Below are 21,316 nucleotides of genomic sequence, written 5' to 3'. Positions count from 1 at the left end.
CGCAATCTCTCGCGTCACCTTTATTTACCTTACGCCCGGCCAGCCAGACCTCTTATCTTATCTTCTCCATAATAATATCTGGACCGTCCCTCCTCTCTCTCTCTCTCTCCTTTCATTCAGTTCAACTATTTTCCAACATCGTATGTTTGCTCCTTTTCATTAAGCAAGTCAGTTTTACACAAATAAATCATGTTAGTAAGCATGTTCTAGCTCACGTTCCCCCACCTTAGTCCCCTGTCGTATAATGAATACTATCATTCCAATCCCTCTAAAATTTAAAAATAATCATATTTCAAATGTAGTTCAATACAGTAATTTAGTTACCAAGCTCCAGCGCTTGTCCTCCGCCTTAGCTCTCTCTCGTATCTTCGTTAGTATCAGTCCAATTTCCCTGAAATTTTTACCCTCTGTATTTCGGGCACCGTAAATAAGATCAAAACAGTTACCAAGCTCCAGCTCTTGTCCTCCGCCTTAGCTCTCTCTCGTATCTTCGTTAGTATCAGTCCAATTTCCCTGAAATTTCTACCCTCTGTATTTCAGGCACCGTAAATAAGATCAAAACAGTTACCAAGCTCCAGCGCTTGTCCTCCGCCTTAGTTCTCTTTCGTATCTTTGTAAATAAACCATCAATTTCCCTTAAATTGTTACCCTCTGTATTTCAGACACCGTAAATAAAATCAAGTCAGTTATCGAGCTCCAGCTCTCGTCCCCGCCTTAATTCTCTTTCGTATCTTTGTAAATAACCCATCAATTTCCCTAAAATTAAAAGCAGACATACTTCAAAGTTAGTAAATAAGATCAAGTCAGTTACTGAGCTCCAGCTCTCGTCCCCCACCCTCTTCCACCCTCAAGTCTTTGTAAATAAACCATCAATTTCCCTTAAATTTTTACCCTCTGTATTTCAGACACCGTAAATAAAATCAAGTCAGTTATCGAGCTCCAGCTCTCGTCCCCGCCTTAATTCTCTTTCGTATCTTTGTAAATAACCCATCAATTTCCCTAAAATTAAAAGCAGACATACTTCAAAGTTAGTAAATAAGATCATGTCAGTTACTGAGCTCCAGCTCTCGTCCCCCACCCTCTTCCACCCTCAAGTCTTTGTAAATAAACCATCAATTTCCCTTAAATTTTTACCCTCTGTATTTCAGACATAGTAAATATGATGAAAACAATTATAAAACTCTAGCTCTTGTCCTCTGTCCAAGTTCACTCCTGTAAATTCATTACTATCAATCCAAATCCCCCTGAGATTTAAACACCCAACTACATTTTCAGACATAGTAAATAAAAACCAGTTCAGTTATCAAGTTACAACTCTTGTGCCCCAGCTTAGTTCATTTGTGCAAGTTCTTTATTTTCCAACTAAATCACCCTGAGATTTAAGATCACCTTATTTTCTAACGTAGTAAAATTAATCTGGACATTAGCCTTAGATCATCAGACATAAATATATTCGATCAAGTCCGTCTCCAGCGTATCTCTTATCCGAGTATACACATAACCCCAACCTGTTTAATTATCTTTCACCCCCTCCCACCTTCCTCCATCTCATCCAAGTCTCATAAATTTAAATGTAGCTGTTAATTTGCGTTCTTTCCCCATTCATAGCATATTCTCTGTAAGTTCAGATCTGTACTTAGTCTTACATATTCTCTAGTTCTTTCCCATTTATACAAGACTTAAACAACTATTACCGTCTCCTCTATCTTATTTAAACATGAGTCATATGTAAATATACCCGACTCTTTCCATCCATTACAAGTCCTAGCTTGTTCACCGCCCAACTCACTACGCTATTTCTACTCTACATGTTATAGCATGTTTTCCGCTCATCTTGGTACCAACCCTTACAATCTCTCTCTCATTCCTTTACATGTCTCAGCATGTTCGCCTCGCATCTTACTACGCTGTCTACTTTACATGTTGTAGCGTGTATTACTGTGTCCCATATCTTATTTAAACATGAGTCATATGTAAATATACCCGACTCCTTCCATCCATTACAAGTCCTAGCTTGTTCACCGCCCAACTCACTACACTGTCTACTTTACATGTTGTAGCATGTTTTCCGCACATCTTGATACCATCCCTTACAATCTCTCAATCCTTTACACATCCCAACTTTCAACCCTTTCTTACAATTTTCCTCCATCCCTCCGCTACATGTTCTTACCCGTTCATTACAGTCCACTACATATTCTCTAATCATCTCTGTACTAATTCTCAAAACTAGTTGTTTCTGTCATTTTAGTAAGTAAGTAAGTAAGTAGATCATCGTTATTAACAACGACAACAACAACAACAACAGTAACATTACTAATTCACAGTAAGTTACTACTGAGCATTTGGTAGTTATCCATTTTCAAATAAGGTCAATATAAATCATTCTAAGACATCTTCGTACAATTAAAGATACTTGCCTGTGCACTAAGTCATTACTTACAGTAGCATCTTAAGGCATTGTTTTCGTAACTCAGTTTTATTAAACATACACCTTCATTAGTCAAAGGAAAACTTTTCAAGTCATTGTATTCAATATTTCCGTTAAACTTACTACATCATGTCATTATTCTGTTTCATAATTAAGTACTTGTTTCAGTCCTCCAATGTAATAAGCAAATTATTCTATTAAGGATAAAGAAATCTTATTTAGAAGAGACATTAAGTTTATTACAACATTTAACGCATACAAGTGTTTTTAGTAGTTATACAGGTATTCAAGAAATCATAAGTGTTCTTAGTAGTTTTACAAGTGTTCAAGAAAATCATATACAAGTAAGTGTTCTTAGTAGTTATACAGGTATTTCAAGAAATCATAAGTGTTCAAGAAAATCATATACAAGTGTTCTTAGTAGTTATACAAGTGTTCAAGAAAATCATATACAAGTGTTCTTAGTAGTTATACAAATGTTCAAGAAAATCATATACAAGTGTTCAAGAAGCAATTGGATTTATTATATATAAAATATTTCCTCTACAAATTGGACAGCATTTCAGAGCTAAAAGACAACCACTGCATGTCACCATATGTTTACATGGTAGTATTACAATATTTATATTTTTATCCATACAAACTCTGCATAAAATATCTTCTTCCCAAGATTGTTCTATACAGTCCTTGTTTTCATCAGTGTTAGTACAAGTCTCCGGTAAAGTTTTCAATCCCAGATCTTCAAGCGTAACTTCTTGTTCCTTTTTATCATCAACTGCTTCATAAATTAAGTCCCGTACCCGTAAATAAATATCTGTTCCCTCTTGCATATACCTCAACACGATTTCTAGACATCTACTTTGTATAATAAAAGGCAACAAATCTCTGGATTCCTTAAGGTACTCACTTAAAGCATATCTTATACTCTCCACAGGTATTAATTTTTTATGAATCAGATGTTTGAACTTATCCATACCCTCCATTAAGATATTAATTAAATCATTGTCTATAGGTTTTATAGGTAATGGCATTGTCAATCTAGCATTCTTAACAAATTCCTTGCCCCTTGCAAGAATAATGTAAGCACATTCTGGACTACATCTCGCATGTAAAGTCCAAGGATCATCTTCTGGTCTCCAATTTCGTATTCCACAGGCGCAGTGATAGCAGCAGACGTGGTCACTTATACCTGAAAACCATAAAACAATCCAGCATTATCTCGTTACTATCTTTTAACTAATATTCATTATTTCTTTACTTATAACTCTATTAAGTTTAAAATAGTTAAAACACTTCATACCACAGTAAAAAAAACCAGCTTCTGCCAGCTCATGAGAAGTTTGCTTGACGCTTCCAGGCCATGTCATATCAAATGTCTCTAGGCGACATTTATAAGTTACCAATCCTGGATTCAGCGATTTCCTAAATTTTATCAATCCCAGATCTTCCTTAGGAGGAGCACCACCTAAAAAAATATAACGTAGTTACGTAAATTATTCTTTAGAAGAATAAGAAGTATCTATTTAAGCAATCAAGTTTTGTACAGAGTATATAAGACTGGTATAAGAATACATCATAAGAATATATACTTACTACTACCACTTATTTTCTTATTTCCCAATTCTATTTTATGGGAAACAAATTCCAGTCCATATTTGAAAGCTATCTCAGACACCTCTAAAGAAACATTGTCACTCCTCTCGCCTCTAATAAAGGCACAGTCTTGATTAATGATCTTATGACGTCTTCTGGGGGTATCACCAACAATCCATGCACCTACTATACAATAACAAAATGCACACAAACAGTAATCACTATTGCGAAGGTAATAGAACCCATCTTCAACTAAGTCAATAGGGTTTAACCACTTAATGGGCCAATCCACAAATGTTTGTAGTCTAACTCCTGCACATTTAAGGCTTTCTATACTGTAAAACTTCCTGGCACACAAAGGATCCATCGTGTGAGGGCAGCACTAACTATTAGAGTAGGATAAGCAAGTATATATATCCCTAAAATAAGTATCGTACATCGCTACATATTTAACAGTTTCCTCATTTATAATAGACAGTAATCTCCTCTAAATACTTCTCTATTTAAAAATCCTTAAAGTTTCATAATTAAATAAAGCTCTTATATAAATACTTAGTAAACTACTTTCATTATTTATTAGACTTATTAGAAAAATACATCACTTTGGCAATCTCGCTAAAAGTATACTGTTACGTCATTATTCGTAGCTGCCGTACATAATGATAGATATATATATATATATAATTTAGTAGTAAATTCTTATTTAATCTAATTAAAATATATGCTTAAAGCATCTATATCCTAAAATGAAATATACTATTAGTTATAATGTAATATATAATATCACTCTAAGGTAACAAAAATCCTTATTAATATATTCAAATAAGTGGTAACTTTTACATTTCCCCCAATATAAGAGCGCGGACCTCACATTAGGGATATTATTACGACTATCTGGATCGTATCTACTACCTTACGAGAAAGAAAATTCACCATGGATACTGTTCTGACAACTTGTCAGGGTTATTTAACCGACGATTCATTTTGTAATAATGAAACCTGTATTGTGTACGGAGTGAACTGTATATCCTGTGTTCCCAGAGGAATGGCCCTAGACTTAGCCAAGAAATATTCTCATGCTGATGCTTATAATGTTCGCCGACCCTTGTACAGTCTTAAGAGATGTATCCCTGAAGATCGTCCAGTACCAGGAACAATTCATATCTCTAAAGGAGAAAATCTTCCGTATATTGTTGCTATAACCACACAATACGGTATTGGATTACCTATAGAAAGTAATAACATTGCTCAGGGAATTATAGAAAACTCAAAAGACAGAAACATGCTCTCTGGATTAAACGAAGATACATCCATTAATCGTCTCGTCTACTTCAAGAATGGTATGAAAGATTTATTTAACTTTATCAAGGGCTCTCCTCAAATTATGAGAGTTATAATACCAACAGGAATTGGGATTACATGTGTTCGAAGAGATAAAGTTTGGGAAAATACTTATCTTCCTGTTATTGAAGATATGTATAAACAGTTAAAACCCTACGGAGTGGAAGTTAAATTACTGTTTAACGAGGAGATTATGCAGAGGAAGAGCAAGTAACACTTGGCAACCTTTTGTGTGCGCAGTGTTTCTACGCGCAGCCTAAAGATGTATATATGCTTCCCCCGGAGTGATCTCTTACGGTGTCCTCCTCTTCTTGGATGTCAGAATCTACTTCAAGCTTGGATATTCAAGGCTATGGAGATCAAGACTATTATTGGAGACTTTGCCTCCCTGTCCGTCTACAATAATCACGACTGTTTATTGTACGATCTTGATGCTACGAGTGTACAAATGTGTAAAATTGTGCAAGGATTGTGGGATCGTTACCCATATGCGAGATTACATCGTGAAAACTTTCCTTACAAAAACAGGGCTGTTGTATCTTATCGCAGTAACCCTGGCAGTATACATATTGGAGAACCACCTGAATTTAACAACAGGATGGATGAAGATCCCCATCTACCCCTTATTATTGGTTTAGTGACTCAGTTTGCTAGTAGACCTGCAACTTTACCAGCATATGAAAATCCTCCGTGTGAAGTACGAAGTTTAGATGAACATTTTTACGATGGACTTGAAAAAGATACAGAATATCAGAGATGGCGCTGGTTTGAAAATGCTCTGAAGGAAGCCCTTGTTTTCATTCTTAAAAGATGTGTTAAGAGAATTATTATTCCATATGGGTTTGGCATGTCAAGTTATTTGGACAACTGCGCAGTATGGGAAAGTAAATATTTGCCTATACTTGAGAAAATAGGACAAAAACTACGAAAACGAGGTATTGTACTCTTCATAGTACGTCCTGAAAACATCGTTCCTCCTCAGTCATCCACCCACGGCATCTTTGAAAATAAGATTCCATACATTGCTGTTCTTCAAAATGGACCCACAACTAATGCTACTGATGCTGCTAGGACACCTGAAGATGATGCTACGCCTGCTACCGCTGATGCTAGTTCACCTTCTATCAACACTAAGTTGTCTGATACAATTAATTCAACACCTGTTAATGTTACTACGTCTGTTGATACTAATGTTACAATGTGTGTTAGTAGTAGTTTTACAAATTTAGAAGAGAAGATGGATTGGGAATAATAATGTCTGTAAATAATTTATACTTTGTACATTTTTACAAATTAAATACATTGTACATTTTTACACATTAAATAACAAAATAGAAACTCGTGTGTTTATTTTCTCCCTTTTTTAATGTCTAAATGTCAACTCTACTTTTCTGAGTATATAGGAAGAGGTACGAAACTTTTTCTGTCTTACTTCAAGATGGATTGTTCTATGTACATGCAAGTGAAGCTTAAGCGTTTGAATAAGTGTATTATAGATGCTGATTTTACTAGTGATGAAATTCTAAAACCTGGAGACTGTCTTGTCTACGATTCTCATAATTTATCTGGTGGATTTGCACAACTGTTATGGGAAAAATATCCTTACAGTAAAGTTTCCGAGTGTGAAGTGGTACAGAATAATATAACTCCTGGTGGTATAGTACTTGCTTTATCTCCAGAACCAGAAATAAAACCTCATATTATAGGACTTCAATACAGTAGCTCTAATGAAGATCTAGGATTACAGAAAGATATTATTAAACGTTGGAGTTTTAAATCTGCAATAAGACAAATTTGTTGTCAGGCAAGAAATAATAATTTAATCCAGCGTATAATTATTCCATATGGTATTGGGTTTAATGACGGAATAGGATGGAGTAAAGAAGAACAAGAAGAATGGGAGACACACTATTTTCCAGGACTAGCCCATTTAGCTTATGTTTTAAAGAATAATAAAAAAGAATTATTAATGGTTCGTATACCTCTTGGAGAAGATGTTACGGGGACTGGGAGAGAGAAGAAACAAGTAGAGGGTGGATCTAATAAACGGAAGAGAATGTCATAGTTAAAACTAGTAGATCTAAAATAATACATATAACTAATTTGGAAACTACAGCTAAGAGAGAGGGGCGGAGCGTAACAATCTCCGATGTGATAAGCTAGGTCGGGATATATCTTGCCATAAACTCCCCATCTCGGTCCAACAGTGAGAAGACATACTCGGATCGATGGCTGCTGTATACAGTAAGTGCTTATTGTATGATGTACTTACAGTACTCGTTATATTTGTTGTGATATAATTTTGCTTATTATTGAATATCTTTTAGTTTTGAAATATTATGATTATTTAATAGTCCCTGTGTTAAATATTGTATTTTTCTTTGTTTAAAGATTTACCCCATGTGATGGATGTGAAGAGTCTACCAGGGTTTGGAAGCATGCCTGATCTTGTGTCAGAAACTATATGGCAAAGTCCAGCTTCGACTGTTTTGTGGAAGAATATGCCCCTGGCGGAAAAACAGACTTATAAAGTGATGACACATACTGATAAATGTACGCATGAGAACATTGTTCCAGCTCTAGCAAAGTTTATTAGCAAAAGTGAAAATGTTTTAATGATACTGATTGGTCGTGATTTTATAAAGTTGAAAGAAGAACTTCCATTGATAAAATGTGACATAGTCTTATTTAGCTTAAAAGAGAGTGTTACAGATGTACTCAAGAAACATGAGAATTGTCAAGTGTTGTTGCTGACGAAAATTCCTAGTAAGGCCGAGATGAAGAAAATTTCTTTGTTATTTAAAGGCGATAAAATAATTTGCACTTTTAGACCTAAACCCCGTTTTAAATACATATTTCCAGAATTTGAAGAAGTGCCTATAGGATGTAACTTAAAGGATAAATTTTTTATAAGAAAATTTGTGGATGAAATTGGTTCTCCAAATGCTGCAAACTGGTTTATTAATAAGTTGAGTTCTGAAGAACGAGAAGTGTATACTATAATGAGCCAGGATGAACTGCAACAGCAGGTAAATAGTAAGACTGTGAAAGAGCTTAGTATTATTCACCCTAAAACAGAAGAAGATGAACATTGGAGTTTAATTGATTATATGGAGGAGAGCTTTCCATCTTTTCCGTTAAATTTAATAAAGATGAGACCAGAAATAGGATATCATACCCCCCAAAAGATAGAAATAGAGGCAGTGATGAGATTTATAGGACAGGATCCTGTACTTGGTGTTTTCTCTGGTATGGCCTTTATTGAAAATCTTATTAGGATAAGACATACTAATGTGGTACGAGCTACAGATAATTACTCGAATATGGGTGAGAGTAAGTGGATGGAGGTTGAACAAATGGATGCTGTAGAAGCAGTTAGGACTTATTGTAATGACAGAGAAGTACTTCTAATGTCCTGGCCTGAATTGATTTGTGATGATAATGTTTATAGCGATGCTTTCTATGTTTTAAAGGAATTTAAGGGACAAAAACTAATCTATTTTGGAGAAGGGGAAGGGGGATGCTGTGCATGTGATGGATTTTTTAACTTGCTGGATAGTGAGTTTCATTGTGTGAAATCAAATACATGTTTTACTTATAATTCTTTTATAAATTCAAATGTTTATTTCTATATAAGACTATAGTGTTTATGATTTCTTGAACACTTGTATAACTACTAAGAACACTTGTATATGATTTTCTTGAACACTTGTATAACTACTAAGAACACTTGTATATGATTGCTTCTTGAACACTTATGATTTCTTGAAATACCTGTATAACTACTAAGAACACTTACTTGTATATGATTTTCTTGAACACTTGTAAAACTACTAAGAACACTTATGATTTCTTGAATACCTGTATAACTACTAAAAACACTTGTATGCGTTAAATGTTGTAATAAACTTAATGTCTCTTCTAAATAAGATTTCTTTATCCTTAATAGAATAATTTGCTTATTACATTGGAGGACTGAAACAAGTACTTAATTATGAAACAGAATAATGACATGATGTAGTAAGTTTAACGGAAATATTGAATACAATGACTTGAAAAGTTTTCCTTTGACTAATGAAGGTGTATGTTTAATAAAACTGAGTTACGAAAACAATGCCTTAAGATGCTACTGTAAGTAATGACTTAGTGCACAGGCAAGTATCTTTAATTGTACGAAGATGTCTTAGAATGATTTATATTGACCTTATTTGAAAATGGATAACTACCAAATGCTCAGTAGTAACTTACTGTGAATTAGTAATGTTACTGTTGTTGTTGTTGTTGTCGTTGTTAATAACGATGATCTACTTACTTACTTACTTACTAAAATGACAGAAACAACTAGTTTTGAGAATTAGTACAGAGATGATTAGAGAATATGTAGTGGACTGTAATGAACGGGTAAGAACATGTAGCGGAGGGATGGAGGAAAATTGTAAGAAAGGGTTGAAAGTTGGGATGTGTAAAGGATTGAGAGATTGTAAGGGATGGTATCAAGATGTGCGGAAAACATGCTACAACATGTAAAGTAGACAGTGTAGTGAGTTGGGCGGTGAACAAGCTAGGACTTGTAATGGATGGAAGGAGTCGGGTATATTTACATATGACTCATGTTTAAATAAGATATGGGACACAGTAATACACGCTACGACATGTAAAGTAGACAGCGTAGTAAGATGCGAGGCGAACATGCTGAGACATGTAAAGGAATGAGAGAGAGATTGTAAGGGTTGGTACCAAGATGAGCGGAAAACATGCTATAACATGTAGAGTAGAAATAGCGTAGTGAGTTGGGCGGTGAACAAGCTAGGACTTGTAATGGATGGAAAGAGTCGAGTATATTTACATATGACTCATGTTTAAATAAGATAGAGGAGACGGTAATAGTTGTTTAAGTCTTGTATAAATGGGAAAGAACTAGAGAATATGTAAGACTAAGTACAGATCTGAACTTACAGAGAATATGCTATGAATGGGGAAAGAACGCAAATTAACAGCTACATTTAAATTTATGAGACTTGGATGAGATGGAGGAAGGTGGGAGGGGGTGAAAGATAATTAAACAGGTTGGGGTTATGTGTATACTCGGATAAGAGATACGCTGGAGACGGACTTGATCGAATATATTTATGTCTGATGATCTAAGGCTAATGTCCAGATTAATTTTACTACGTTAGAAAATAAGGTGATCTTAAATCTCAGGGTGATTTAGTTGGAAAATAAAGAACTTGCACAAATGAACTAAGCTGGGGCACAAGAGTTGTAACTTGATAACTGAACTGGTTTTTATTTACTATGTCTGAAAATGTAGTTGGGTGTTTAAATCTCAGGGGGATTTGGATTGATAGTAATGAATTTACAGGAGTGAACTTGGACAGAGGACAAGAGCTAGAGTTTTATAATTGTTTTCATCATATTTACTATGTCTGAAATACAGAGGGTAAAAATTTAAGGGAAATTGATGTTTTATTTACAAAGACTTGAGGGTGGAAGAGGGTGGGGGACGAGAGCTGGAGCTCAGTAACTGACTTGATCTTATTTACTAACTTTGAAGTATGTCTGCTTTTAATTTTAGGGAAATTGATGGGTTATTTACAAAGATACGAAAGAGAATTAAGGCGGGGACGAGAGCTGGAGCTCGATAACTGACTTGATTTTATTTACGGTGTCTGAAATACAGAGGGTAAAAATTTAAGGGAAATTGATGGTTTATTTACAAAGACTTGAGGGTGGAAGAGGGTGGGGGACGAGAGCTGGAGCTCAGTAACTGACTTGATCTTATTTACTAACTTTGAAGTATGTCTGCTTTTAATTTTAGGGAAATTGATGGGTTATTTACAAAGATACGAAAGAGAATTAAGGCGGGGACGAGAGCTGGAGCTCGATAACTGACTTGATTTTATTTACGGTGTCTGAAATACAGAGGGTAACAATTTAAGGGAAATTGATGGTTTATTTACAAAGATACGAAAGAGAACTAAGGCGGAGGACAAGCGCTGGAGCTTGGTAACTGTTTTGATCTTATTTACGGTGCCTGAAATACAGAGGGTAGAAATTTCAGGGAAATTGGACTGATACTAACGAAGATACGAGAGAGAGCTAAGGCGGAGGACAAGAGCTGGAGCTTGGTAACTGTTTTGATCTTATTTACGGTGCCCGAAATACAGAGGGTAAAAATTTCAGGGAAATTGGACTGATACTAACGAAGATACGAGAGAGAGCTAAGGCGGAGGACAAGCGCTGGAGCTTGGTAACTAAATTACTGTATTGAACTACATTTGAAATATGATTATTTTTAAATTTTAGAGGGATTGGAATGATAGTATTCATTATACGACAGGGGACTAAGGTGGGGGAACGTGAGCTAGAACATGCTTACTAACATGATTTATTTGTGTAAAACTGACTTGCTTAATGAAAAGGAGCAAACATACGATGTTGGAAAATAGTTGAACTGAATGAAAGGAGAGAGAGAGAGAGAGGAGGGACGGTCCAGATATTATTATGGAGAAGATAAGATAAGAGGTCTGGCTGGCCGGGCGTAAGGTAAATAAAGGTGACGCGAGAGATTGCGAGGTAAGGGGGGAGGGAGGGGGGTGTGATGTACGAAACCCTGAAAACCATGACTTACACAGGTGTTTTTCTAAATTTATATGAATAACTAAGGCTTACATAGACGATTTTGTAAGTTGAAAACATGTAAATCATGTCCGTAGAGTTCTCCTGGAAGCCCTAAAGAGCTACATACGTTACTTGAATTTGTCCCATAAGGCCTTAACAAACTTCTATGTCTCGGAAATTATTTTTCTCATAAGAACTTTAACAAACTTCTAAAATCTCAATAATTATTTTCCTCATAAGAATTCCTTAATTCCAAATCTGTGACTCCCCAAATTCACCTGAAAACCCTAAAGCGCTACACATGAATTTCCAGAAAAAAAAAAAAAAAAGTTGCCTGTGGATCTTACAGTCCACAGGGGTCCGCTCCCCAAAAAAAAAAGTTGCCTGTGGCTCTTACAGTCCACAGGGGTCCTCTCGCCAAAAAAAAAAGTTGCCTGTGGCTCTTACTCCCTACTACTCTGGTAGATACGTGTGACGGTGGTCCTGGTGGATACGTGTGACGGTGGTCCTGGTGGATACGTGTGACGGTGGTCCTGGTGGATATGTGTGACGGTGGTCCTGGTGGATACGTGTGACGGTGGTCCTGGTGGATACGTGTGATGGTGGTCCTGGTGGATATGTGTGACGGTGGTCCTGGTGGATACGTGTGACGGTGGTCCTGGTGGATACGTGTGACGGTGGTCCTGGTGGATATGTGTGACGGTGGTCCTGGTGGATACGTGTGACGATGGTCCTGGTGGATATGTGTGACGGTGGTCCTGGTGGATACGTGTGACGGTGGTCCTGGTGGATACGTGTGACGGTGGTCCTGGTGGATATGTGTGACGGTGGTCCTGGTGGATACGTGTGACGGTGGTCCTGGTGGATACGTGTGACGGTGGTCCTGGTGGATATGTGTGACGGTAGTCTTGGTGGATACGTGTGACGGTGGTCCTGGTGGATACGTGTGACGGTGGTCCTGGTAGATACGTGTGACGGTGGTCCTGGTGGATACGTGTGACGGTGGTCCTGGTGGATATGTGTGACGGTAGTCTTGGTGGATACGTGTGACGGTGGTCCTGGTGGATACGTGTGACGGTGGTCCTGGTAGATACGTGTGACGGTGGTCCTGGTGGATACGTGTGACGGTGGTCCTGGTGGATATGTGTGACGGTGGTCCTGGTGGATACGTGTGACGGTGGTCTTGGTGGATATGTGTGACGGTGGTCCTGGTGGATACGTGTGACGGTGGTCCTGGTGGATACGTGTGACGGTGGTCCTGGTGGATACGTGTGACGGTGGTCCTGGTGGATACGTGTGACGGTGGTCCTGGTAGATACGTGTGATGTTGTAAACACTGTTCATAGTCACCATTATTATTAATATATGTAATGTAACGTTGGTCATATTTTCTTTTCTTGTATTTTTATGTTTAATTGCCAAGTAATTTTCAAGTACCTTTGTTTATGTTTATTAATGTTTAAGATTAAAGTAAAGTGGTTTAATTGTTCGTCAGTTTATTGTTTAATCTTGCAATTTTCACTCTGCAAAGTGCAGTCTAAGCAGCACTTTCTTTATTCGATGAGAGTGTGAGCCACATTACACCTGTCCAGTATAGCTGCGATGCTGCAACACGTCACGTTGATTTGGGTTGTTCCTAACAACCTTTGCTGAATGTTGCGTTCAGCTGTTTTACTTGGCTTTTATACTTGTTTGCGTTTCATAGCCTAATTTGAGATTTTCTTTTTGGTGACTAACTGTATTTAAATTACAGGTGTAGAAATTTGTGATTTGTTTATTAGATTGACTTTTGGTTACATGAGGTTTTATGGGCAAATTCATTCTCGTAATAGTTAGTCTTCTAAACGTTTGCTATATCTTATTTACCCCATATTAATTGTGTCCCTGCAGAAGTAGCTCATTCAGACAGATCACCTCGTCTGGTACTAATGGTACTAACACTTTGGTTTGTTATCTAACTATTACGTTCCACTTTGCAGTACGAACTTAGGAGGCAGTATGGGGCCAAAGTTCTTTTCTCATTCAGGTCTGTGTTGAACGTTCAGGATTCGTACAGCCGTTCTCGGCACAGTGTTGACATCCTCCGAACCCTTAAGCCTTCGTTCAAAGTCTGCGATTAACTGCTCACTCACGTAGGGAGTTAACTGTTCTTTTACAAAGCACAAGGCATGTTAACTCTCTAGTTAGTTTCCTGGATTCCAATAGGACACCTCTTGCCCTTTCCCTTATCAATAGTAGAGACCAGTGTATAAACATCCCTACACCTTTTTTATTTTTTACTACCTCAAAACAGTCGTTTATTTTGTTTCTCCAAGTCCTTACTAAGGTTCAAAACTTATTTTTATTTCAATTGATCATATATATTTCAGTAATTTATCTTGTAAATTTATTGTTGCTTTATAGGAAAGTTACGATCGTATAGTGTTGCCAGTTATATACAACCATTTTCGTGCATGTTGCCACATCACATTTAGTCAACCTGGTAATCCTCACTAATTGTTTCGCCTACAGGGCACATCTTGAGGTGATTTCGGGGCTTAGCGTCCACGCGGCCCGGTCCTTGACCAGGCCTCCTTTTTGTTACACACCCCCAGGAAGCAGCCCGTAGCAGCTGTCTAACTCCCAGGTACCTATTTACTGCGAGGTGAGCAGGGACATCAGGGTGAAAGAATCTCTGCCCATTTGTTTCCGCCTACACCGGGAATCAAACCTGGAACCTCAGGACTACGAATCCCGAGCGCTGTCCACTCAGCTGTCAGGCATCTACATTTTTCTTCCATTATTTTATTATTTGCATTTGTATTTCCGTCATGTTTCGCTTAGCCGGTTTCCGTTCCAGCCCAGAGCAGGTAATTGCTACCTTAGTCCGTGCTACGAAAGCCGAACTACTCACATTAACCACAGAGTATCACCTCTCTCCTCCCCATGGGGTCACTAAAAGCGAACTGCATGACATGATTCTAGACTATTTAGCTGAAAATGGTCTTATCACTTCAGAATAACATAATGTAGCTGATAAATCTACACTCACCCTCATGAAGCTTAAGATCGAGTTAACCCGTTTAGAAGCCGAGAATGATGAACGAAAATGAGAAGACAGGACGCCACTGCAGAGCAACGTACACACGAGCAACGTAGAATCAAGCTCCGGGAGCAAGAAGCTGCTTTACAACGTCAACGAGGAGCAGAAAGACTCCAGAACTTAGCGTAAGAATTTCAACTATACAGAGAGAATATGGAGAAAGTGAAACTGCCATCGCACTGCGCTTAGAACAAGAGTAAGCTGCTTCCGCACTCGATTACCGTCGTCAGGAGTTGGAACTTGAAGCTACCCACATCTTTCAACGCCAGGAAGCAGACGCCAACTTACCGGTACGTTTAAATTCTTCTCATTGTGTCCAAATGATGCCACTTTTATTAGAGGCAAAGGTGGATTCATTTTTCACTTCATTTGAGGCTTTGACCAATCAACTCAACTGGCCTAGGAACCAATGGTCAGTACTTCTCATAGCTCATCTTACAGGAAGAACTGCCTTGACTCTCAGTACTCTTGCCACTGAGACTGATTAAGATATATTAAAACAAGCTACCCTTGATGCATGTCTACTATCCACAGAAAGTTATCGACGACGTTTCAGGGACAATGTCAAAAGTAGTGCTATTACCTACGTGGAATATGTGCACATTTAGACTAGGTATTTCATGTAGTGGTTGGAATCAGGCCAAATCACAACCTTTGTTGATTTAATTAAACATGTGTTATTGGGAGAATTTATACGACGTATACCTAACCCAATGCGCCTTCATCATGCAGATAAGGGAGAGACGAACCTCATTAAACGTGCACAGTTGACTGATACTTATAGTCTAATTCATAAATCTTTTTATTCAGATTCCAGTAAACCATCTTGAGCCAGGTATTCTCCAGCTAAAGTAAGTCATAAAGATGTTAACTATGCACTCTACTGTAGGCATTGTAAAACATAAGGACACACCATCGACAAATGTACCAGTCCCCATTGTAAAGCTACCACTGAATCACATGAGCCTAAACCTCAACCTCCTAAGTTTACTATGCCTGTGTTACATGTAAATGTTCCAGCTACTGATCTTTATTTAACAGACATGTGTATATAGGAACTGTCTCTGCCGACGGCAGAGATTCTGATGAAAGATTCAAGTGAGCATCTTGAGGTACCTTCGCTACAGAGTATTCTACTCAAAGCCGCTGCACCCATAGTCACCTACACTGGAGAAACCGTCCTGATCACCGACCTCACTGCAACCACACCTTTCCCGCTCGCCACTACGTGGAGTGTTCATTCATTAGTGGAGAAGTCCAAGTCGTTATTCTGGAGTAACCTTTCCCCTTGCTGGGAATTCAACTTCTCCTGGGCAACGACTTGGCTAACCAACAAGACTCCTGCAACCTAATCATCTATGTCAAACCCCAGGTATGTGACTCAGACACGGAAGAAGACCCTGCAATGACGTGTGCAGCAGAGGAAGAATTAACGGTGACAGAAGAACCAGCCGACATCTCACAGCCTTTTCAAGTGACTACCTGTGTTCAAGCCGCTCAGCCACCACCAGTAGCCACCGCTGTCCCTCGAGATGTGCGAGGCCTCCCACTGAATCTCAACCTGTTGAAGTTCCGTAAGTTGCAACAAGCTGACACGTCTTTAACTCCCTTATTTTTCCAGGCTTAGATTATGACTGATTCCATCCCCAGATTCTATATCCACAATAATCAATTATTGTATCATAGATTCAGACCCAGTAAACTTAAGGCAGAGGATGACTGGGCTAACGTGAATCAGTTCTCACATCTTTAAGAACCCTGATTCTAATGTTAGCCCATGTCCCGATGTCTCGTTATGGCATCAACAAGACATACCATGCTCTTCTCCAGGGCAACTTTTGGTCAGGCATGGCACGAGATGTAAAGAATTTTGTTAATAATACTTGCCATACATGTCAAATGGCAGGTAAAACTAATGCACCTATTCCTAAGGCACCAATGGTTCCTATTCCTGTGCCTTCAGAACCCTTCTCAAAGCTCATCATCGACTGCGTTGGGCCTCTACCTAGAACTAGATCCGGTAACATATACATCATCACAATTATGTGTTCAACCACCAGGTTCCCTATAGCAATTCCCATCAAGAACATCACAGCTGCTACAGTTGTCAAGCACCTACTGAAGATCTTCACTCAGTATTGATTTCCAAAGAAGATTCCAAGCGACTGTGGTACAAATTTCCCCAGTAAGTCATTTAAGAAAACTCTTCAGGAGTTCAACATCACCCAAGTCTTGTGTAGCACATATCATCCTGCTTCACAGAGACCTCTAGAACGTAGCCATCAAACCATTAGGTCACTACTAAGGAAATTTTGTATTAGTACAGAGAAAGATTGGGATAAGCAATTATACCTTCTCATGCTCATTTTCAGAAGACTTCCTAATGAGTCCCTTTGAGTATCTCCTCATGAGATGCTCTATGGTCGGAAGTGCCGTAGTCCCCTCAAAACCTATAAGGATTCTTTGCCGTCAAACACCTTCAGTGATACTCTTAATGTATCTCAGTTTCTTAAAAACTTGAGACACACCCTTGAACAAGTGCATAAGTTTGCCAGTGCTAATTTAGTGAATTCCCAACGTATGATGAAAGGACACTTTGATAAGCATACTAAAGTCAGAAAATTAAATGTAGGAGACTTTGTCCAGGCATATTTTCCTATCCCAAGCTCTCATTTCCAGAGTAAATTTTCAGATTCATACGACATTAAAGAATGCAAAACCAACAATAACTACATTATAGAGACTCTGATCGGCGGAGTAAGACACAACTCTGGCACGTCAACCTCCTCAAAGCATATTAGGTAATCCACCACCTGTATTTTTGTCTCTATCCGCTTTTGCATATAGTTATTCCAACAGTAACACATACCCTGCTATCTCTGTACCTGAATGCAATAACTCTCAGTCAGCGATCTCCAAAGGTGAAATATTAAAAGATCTCCCCAAGTACCTTCAACTTTCTTGTAATAATGCTCCGATGATCAAACTAATCCCTACCCATAAAGACCTATTTCTAAACACTCCTCAGGAATGTACTCTAGTGCAACACAACATCCAGCTGCTGATACGATGCCCATCAGTCAGCCTTACTACCTAATCAGTTCGCAGAAATGGGAAGCCATGTTCGCCGAAGTACAGTACCTCCGCAGCAATGGACTGGCTACACCTTGTGAGTCTCCTTGGGCTTCACCGTGTATGCTGTTGCCCAAACCACACGGAAAGGAACGACAGTGCACCGATTACCACAAGGTAAATTCTGTCACAGTTAAGGATTCTTACCCCTTGCCTTGCATCGACGACACCTTAGATGCAATCGGTAACGCCTAATTCTTGTCTCAAGTAGATTCCTTAAAGGGCTATTACCAGATCAGTCTTACAGAGCGTGCTAAAGACATCTCTGCTTTCACAACTCCTTTTGGCCTCTTAGATATAAACGATTGCCGTTGGACTCTGCAATGCCCCATCTACCTTCCATCAATTTCTCAGCATCGTCATCCATATCCTTGACGATACCTACGCCTACCTCGATAACATCGTTGTAGTGTTCTTCCCAATACCTGGGAAGAACACCTACACCAGTTTCAACGTCTGTTCTACAAGCTTCTCCAGGCCGGCCTCACCATTAATTTGGGCAAGTCCACCTTTGCCAAAGGTAGAGTGCACTATCTTGTTCATGTAATAAGCAGTAGGTGCATAGCACCTCGTAACGTTCATCTTCAAGCCATCCAACAATATCCACAACCTACTTCACGTAAACAACTTATGCGGTTTTTAGGCCTGGCTTCCTATTACCGTCGTTTTTGCAAGAATTTTAGTACCGTTGCCACACCTCTATTCAACCTTACCAGCCCTAACAAAATGTACGTTTGGACCTCATACCAATCCATTGCCTTCGAACAACTAAAAACTTTACTTTGTTCTAATCCTATTCTCGCCTTGCCAGGTGTGAAATGACCCTTCATCTTTAATGTCGATGCCATAGCACTGGCATTGGGGGTGTCCTGATGCAACAGTGAGAAGGAGTCGTCTTACCAGTCAGCTATTCCAGCTACAAAATGAAACTTCACTAGCTGAATTATAGCACTATAGAAAAGAGGCTTCTCACCATTGTACTGTGCTTACAGCAAAATGAACCTAATCTTCAAGGATACCAACCCATCATGATCAACTCAGACCATCATCCTCTTCAGTTCCTGCAACAAGCTCACTTCTCCAACCAATGCTTACTCTGTTGGCCCTGTACCTGCAGAACTACAATCTCAAGATTTACTATATCAAAGGTTTGGACAATATAGTTGGAGATGCATTATCTGGTGACCATGAAGTGGAACCTTTCACTTCAACCATCCTACAAGCATCAACATCTCAGGCAATGGAAAGAGGCTTCGGGGAGGAGCTGTCACGTAATTCCTCTGCATAGCCGTCGAAAGCAACCTCTTCCTACCACCTTCACTGCCTTCATTCTGCAATCCATCTCTATGACACCATAAAACCAGACAATCGCCGAGACATCTACCTGAATACCCTCCATCCGGTCACACCCCAGAAGCCCCGTGACCCTCAGTCAAGTGCAGCTCGCTGGTGAGCTGTTACGGCCCCTAACTACTTGTTAGTTTGCTGGTTCCTCGTCAACCATCGAATTACCATCAGACGTGACGTGACCAGCAGCCGTATATATAGTCCTGCTGTTGCCTACAAAAGTCAGTCTCTCTTCTGGTGCTCCTGGGAAATTTTTCACTGCTTCCTTCACTCGCCGCCAGCTTCCTGCTTCGTTGAGTGATGGTAGTCTTGGTGGATATGTGAAAATACTGTACCATTATTATTGTACACCAACTAAACCATTATTAGTGTAAGTAATGTAACGTTGATCATATTTTTTTCTTGTATTTTTATGTGCAACTAGCTGTACCCGTCCACGTGTTGCTGTGGCTCAGCAATGCATGTACATTTCTGAGCCACAGCAACCTTCCCCTGCCTCCCAGTCTTCCCCACCATTCCCCCTTCCCCCTCGTCCTCCTAACCATTCTCCACTCCACCATCCCCTCGTCCTCCCCACTATCTCCCACTCCCCTGTCCTCTCGTCCTCCCTACCATACCCACTCTCCCCTGTTCCCTCGTCCTCCCCACCATCTCCCACACCCTTGTTCCGTTGTCCTCCCAACCATTTTCCATTCCTCTATCTCCCTCGTCCCCACTATCCCCAACTCTCCCATCCCCTCGTCCTCCCCACCATTACCCCCTCCCCTGTCCCCCCCCGTTCCTCCCCACCATTCCCCACTCCTGTCCCTTCATCCTCCCCACCATTCGCCACTCCCTCATCTGATGCATTCCCAAATGATCTGACATTCCCATCAGAAAATTGGGACCATCTAATGATCTGATGTTCCCATAACTGAAATATAAGAAAAACAGTTAAAAAACGAAATGAAAAGCAATGAAAAAATATAAAAATAAACTGAACTCATGAAATGAACAATATGGTAAACAACACGGCTCAATTTCAATGCAATGTCACACAAAATAATTAAATCAAAATGAAAATATATAGAAATTATCAAAATTCAATTGACCAATGAAATCGGAAACATTGAAATGGAATCGTAACATATTTAGTATAGTGTGTGTTGCTGTTACATGCAACAGATGGTACTGTTATTAAAAAAAAGCATGTTTATACCTTGTGACAGGTGTGTGGCATCTATACTTATACTCACACAATAAACGGTATGGTAAACAACACAGTTCAATTCCAACCCAATGTCACACAAAATAAATAAATTTAAATAAAAATAAATCGAAATCTATGAAAATTCAATTTGTCAATGCAAATGGAAACATTTAAATGGAATTATAACATATTTAGTATAACGTGTGTTGCTCTTACGTGTAACAGATGGCGCTGTTTCTTAAAAAAAAAAAAAAAGTTTTTACCTGTCACATGTGTGGCATCTGTACTTATACCTACGAAATGAATGGTATGATAAACAACACAGCTCAATTCTAATGCAATGTCACACAAAATGATTAAATCAAAATGAAAATAAACCAAAATCTATGAAAATTCAATTTATCAATGCAATCGGGAACAATGAAATGGAATCGTAACATATTTAGTATAGCATGTGTTGCTATTGCGCGTAACAGATGGTGCTCTTTTTCCAAAAAGCGTGTTTTTTCCGGTCACAGGTGAGGAATGTATATAGTAGGTATAAAAAAGCATGCACCTATTCAAATGAAATGTTGTGTCA

At 38.8% G+C, this 21,316-nt stretch overlaps 1 protein-coding gene across 1 annotated transcript; it reads right to left on the bottom strand.

The window, feature by feature from the left end:
* Positions 1 to 2,710: 2,710 nt before the first annotated feature.
* Positions 2,711 to 4,671, bottom strand: LOC138366929 (baculoviral IAP repeat-containing protein 8-like). Its single transcript, XM_069328199.1, has 3 exons — positions 4,025 to 4,671; positions 3,732 to 3,896; positions 2,711 to 3,620 (listed from the first exon to the last, which is right to left on the bottom strand). The coding sequence occupies exons 1-3, from the start codon at positions 4,389 to 4,391 to the stop codon at positions 2,935 to 2,937; spliced, it is 1,218 nt and encodes a 405-aa protein (XP_069184300.1). The 5' UTR covers positions 4,392 to 4,671; the 3' UTR covers positions 2,711 to 2,934.
* Positions 4,672 to 21,316: the final 16,645 nt, after the last annotated feature.

The sequence above is a fragment of the Procambarus clarkii genome, chromosome 21 (genome assembly GCF_040958095.1).
Source record: "Procambarus clarkii isolate CNS0578487 chromosome 21, FALCON_Pclarkii_2.0, whole genome shotgun sequence".
Taxonomy (NCBI): Eukaryota; Metazoa; Arthropoda; class Malacostraca; order Decapoda; family Cambaridae; genus Procambarus; species Procambarus clarkii.
The sequence above is the reverse complement of the archived record's forward strand: the minus strand, read 5'-3'. Positions and strand labels throughout refer to the sequence as shown.

What these genes read in the sequence shown, in the direction of transcription:
- LOC138366929 (XM_069328199.1), bottom strand. Translation starts at nt 4,391, where the DNA reads ATGGATCCTTTGTGTGCCAGGAAGTTTTACAGTATAGAAAGCCTTAAA. An exon ending in TAAGAAAATAAGTGGTAGTA is followed by an intron (nt 3,897 to 4,024) that starts GTAAGTATATAT and finishes ATATTTTTTTAG; the next exon opens with GTGGTGCTCCTCCTAAGGAA. An exon ending in AGCTGGTTTTTTTTACTGTG is followed by an intron (nt 3,621 to 3,731) that starts GTATGAAGTGTT and finishes TATGGTTTTCAG; the next exon opens with GTATAAGTGACCACGTCTGC.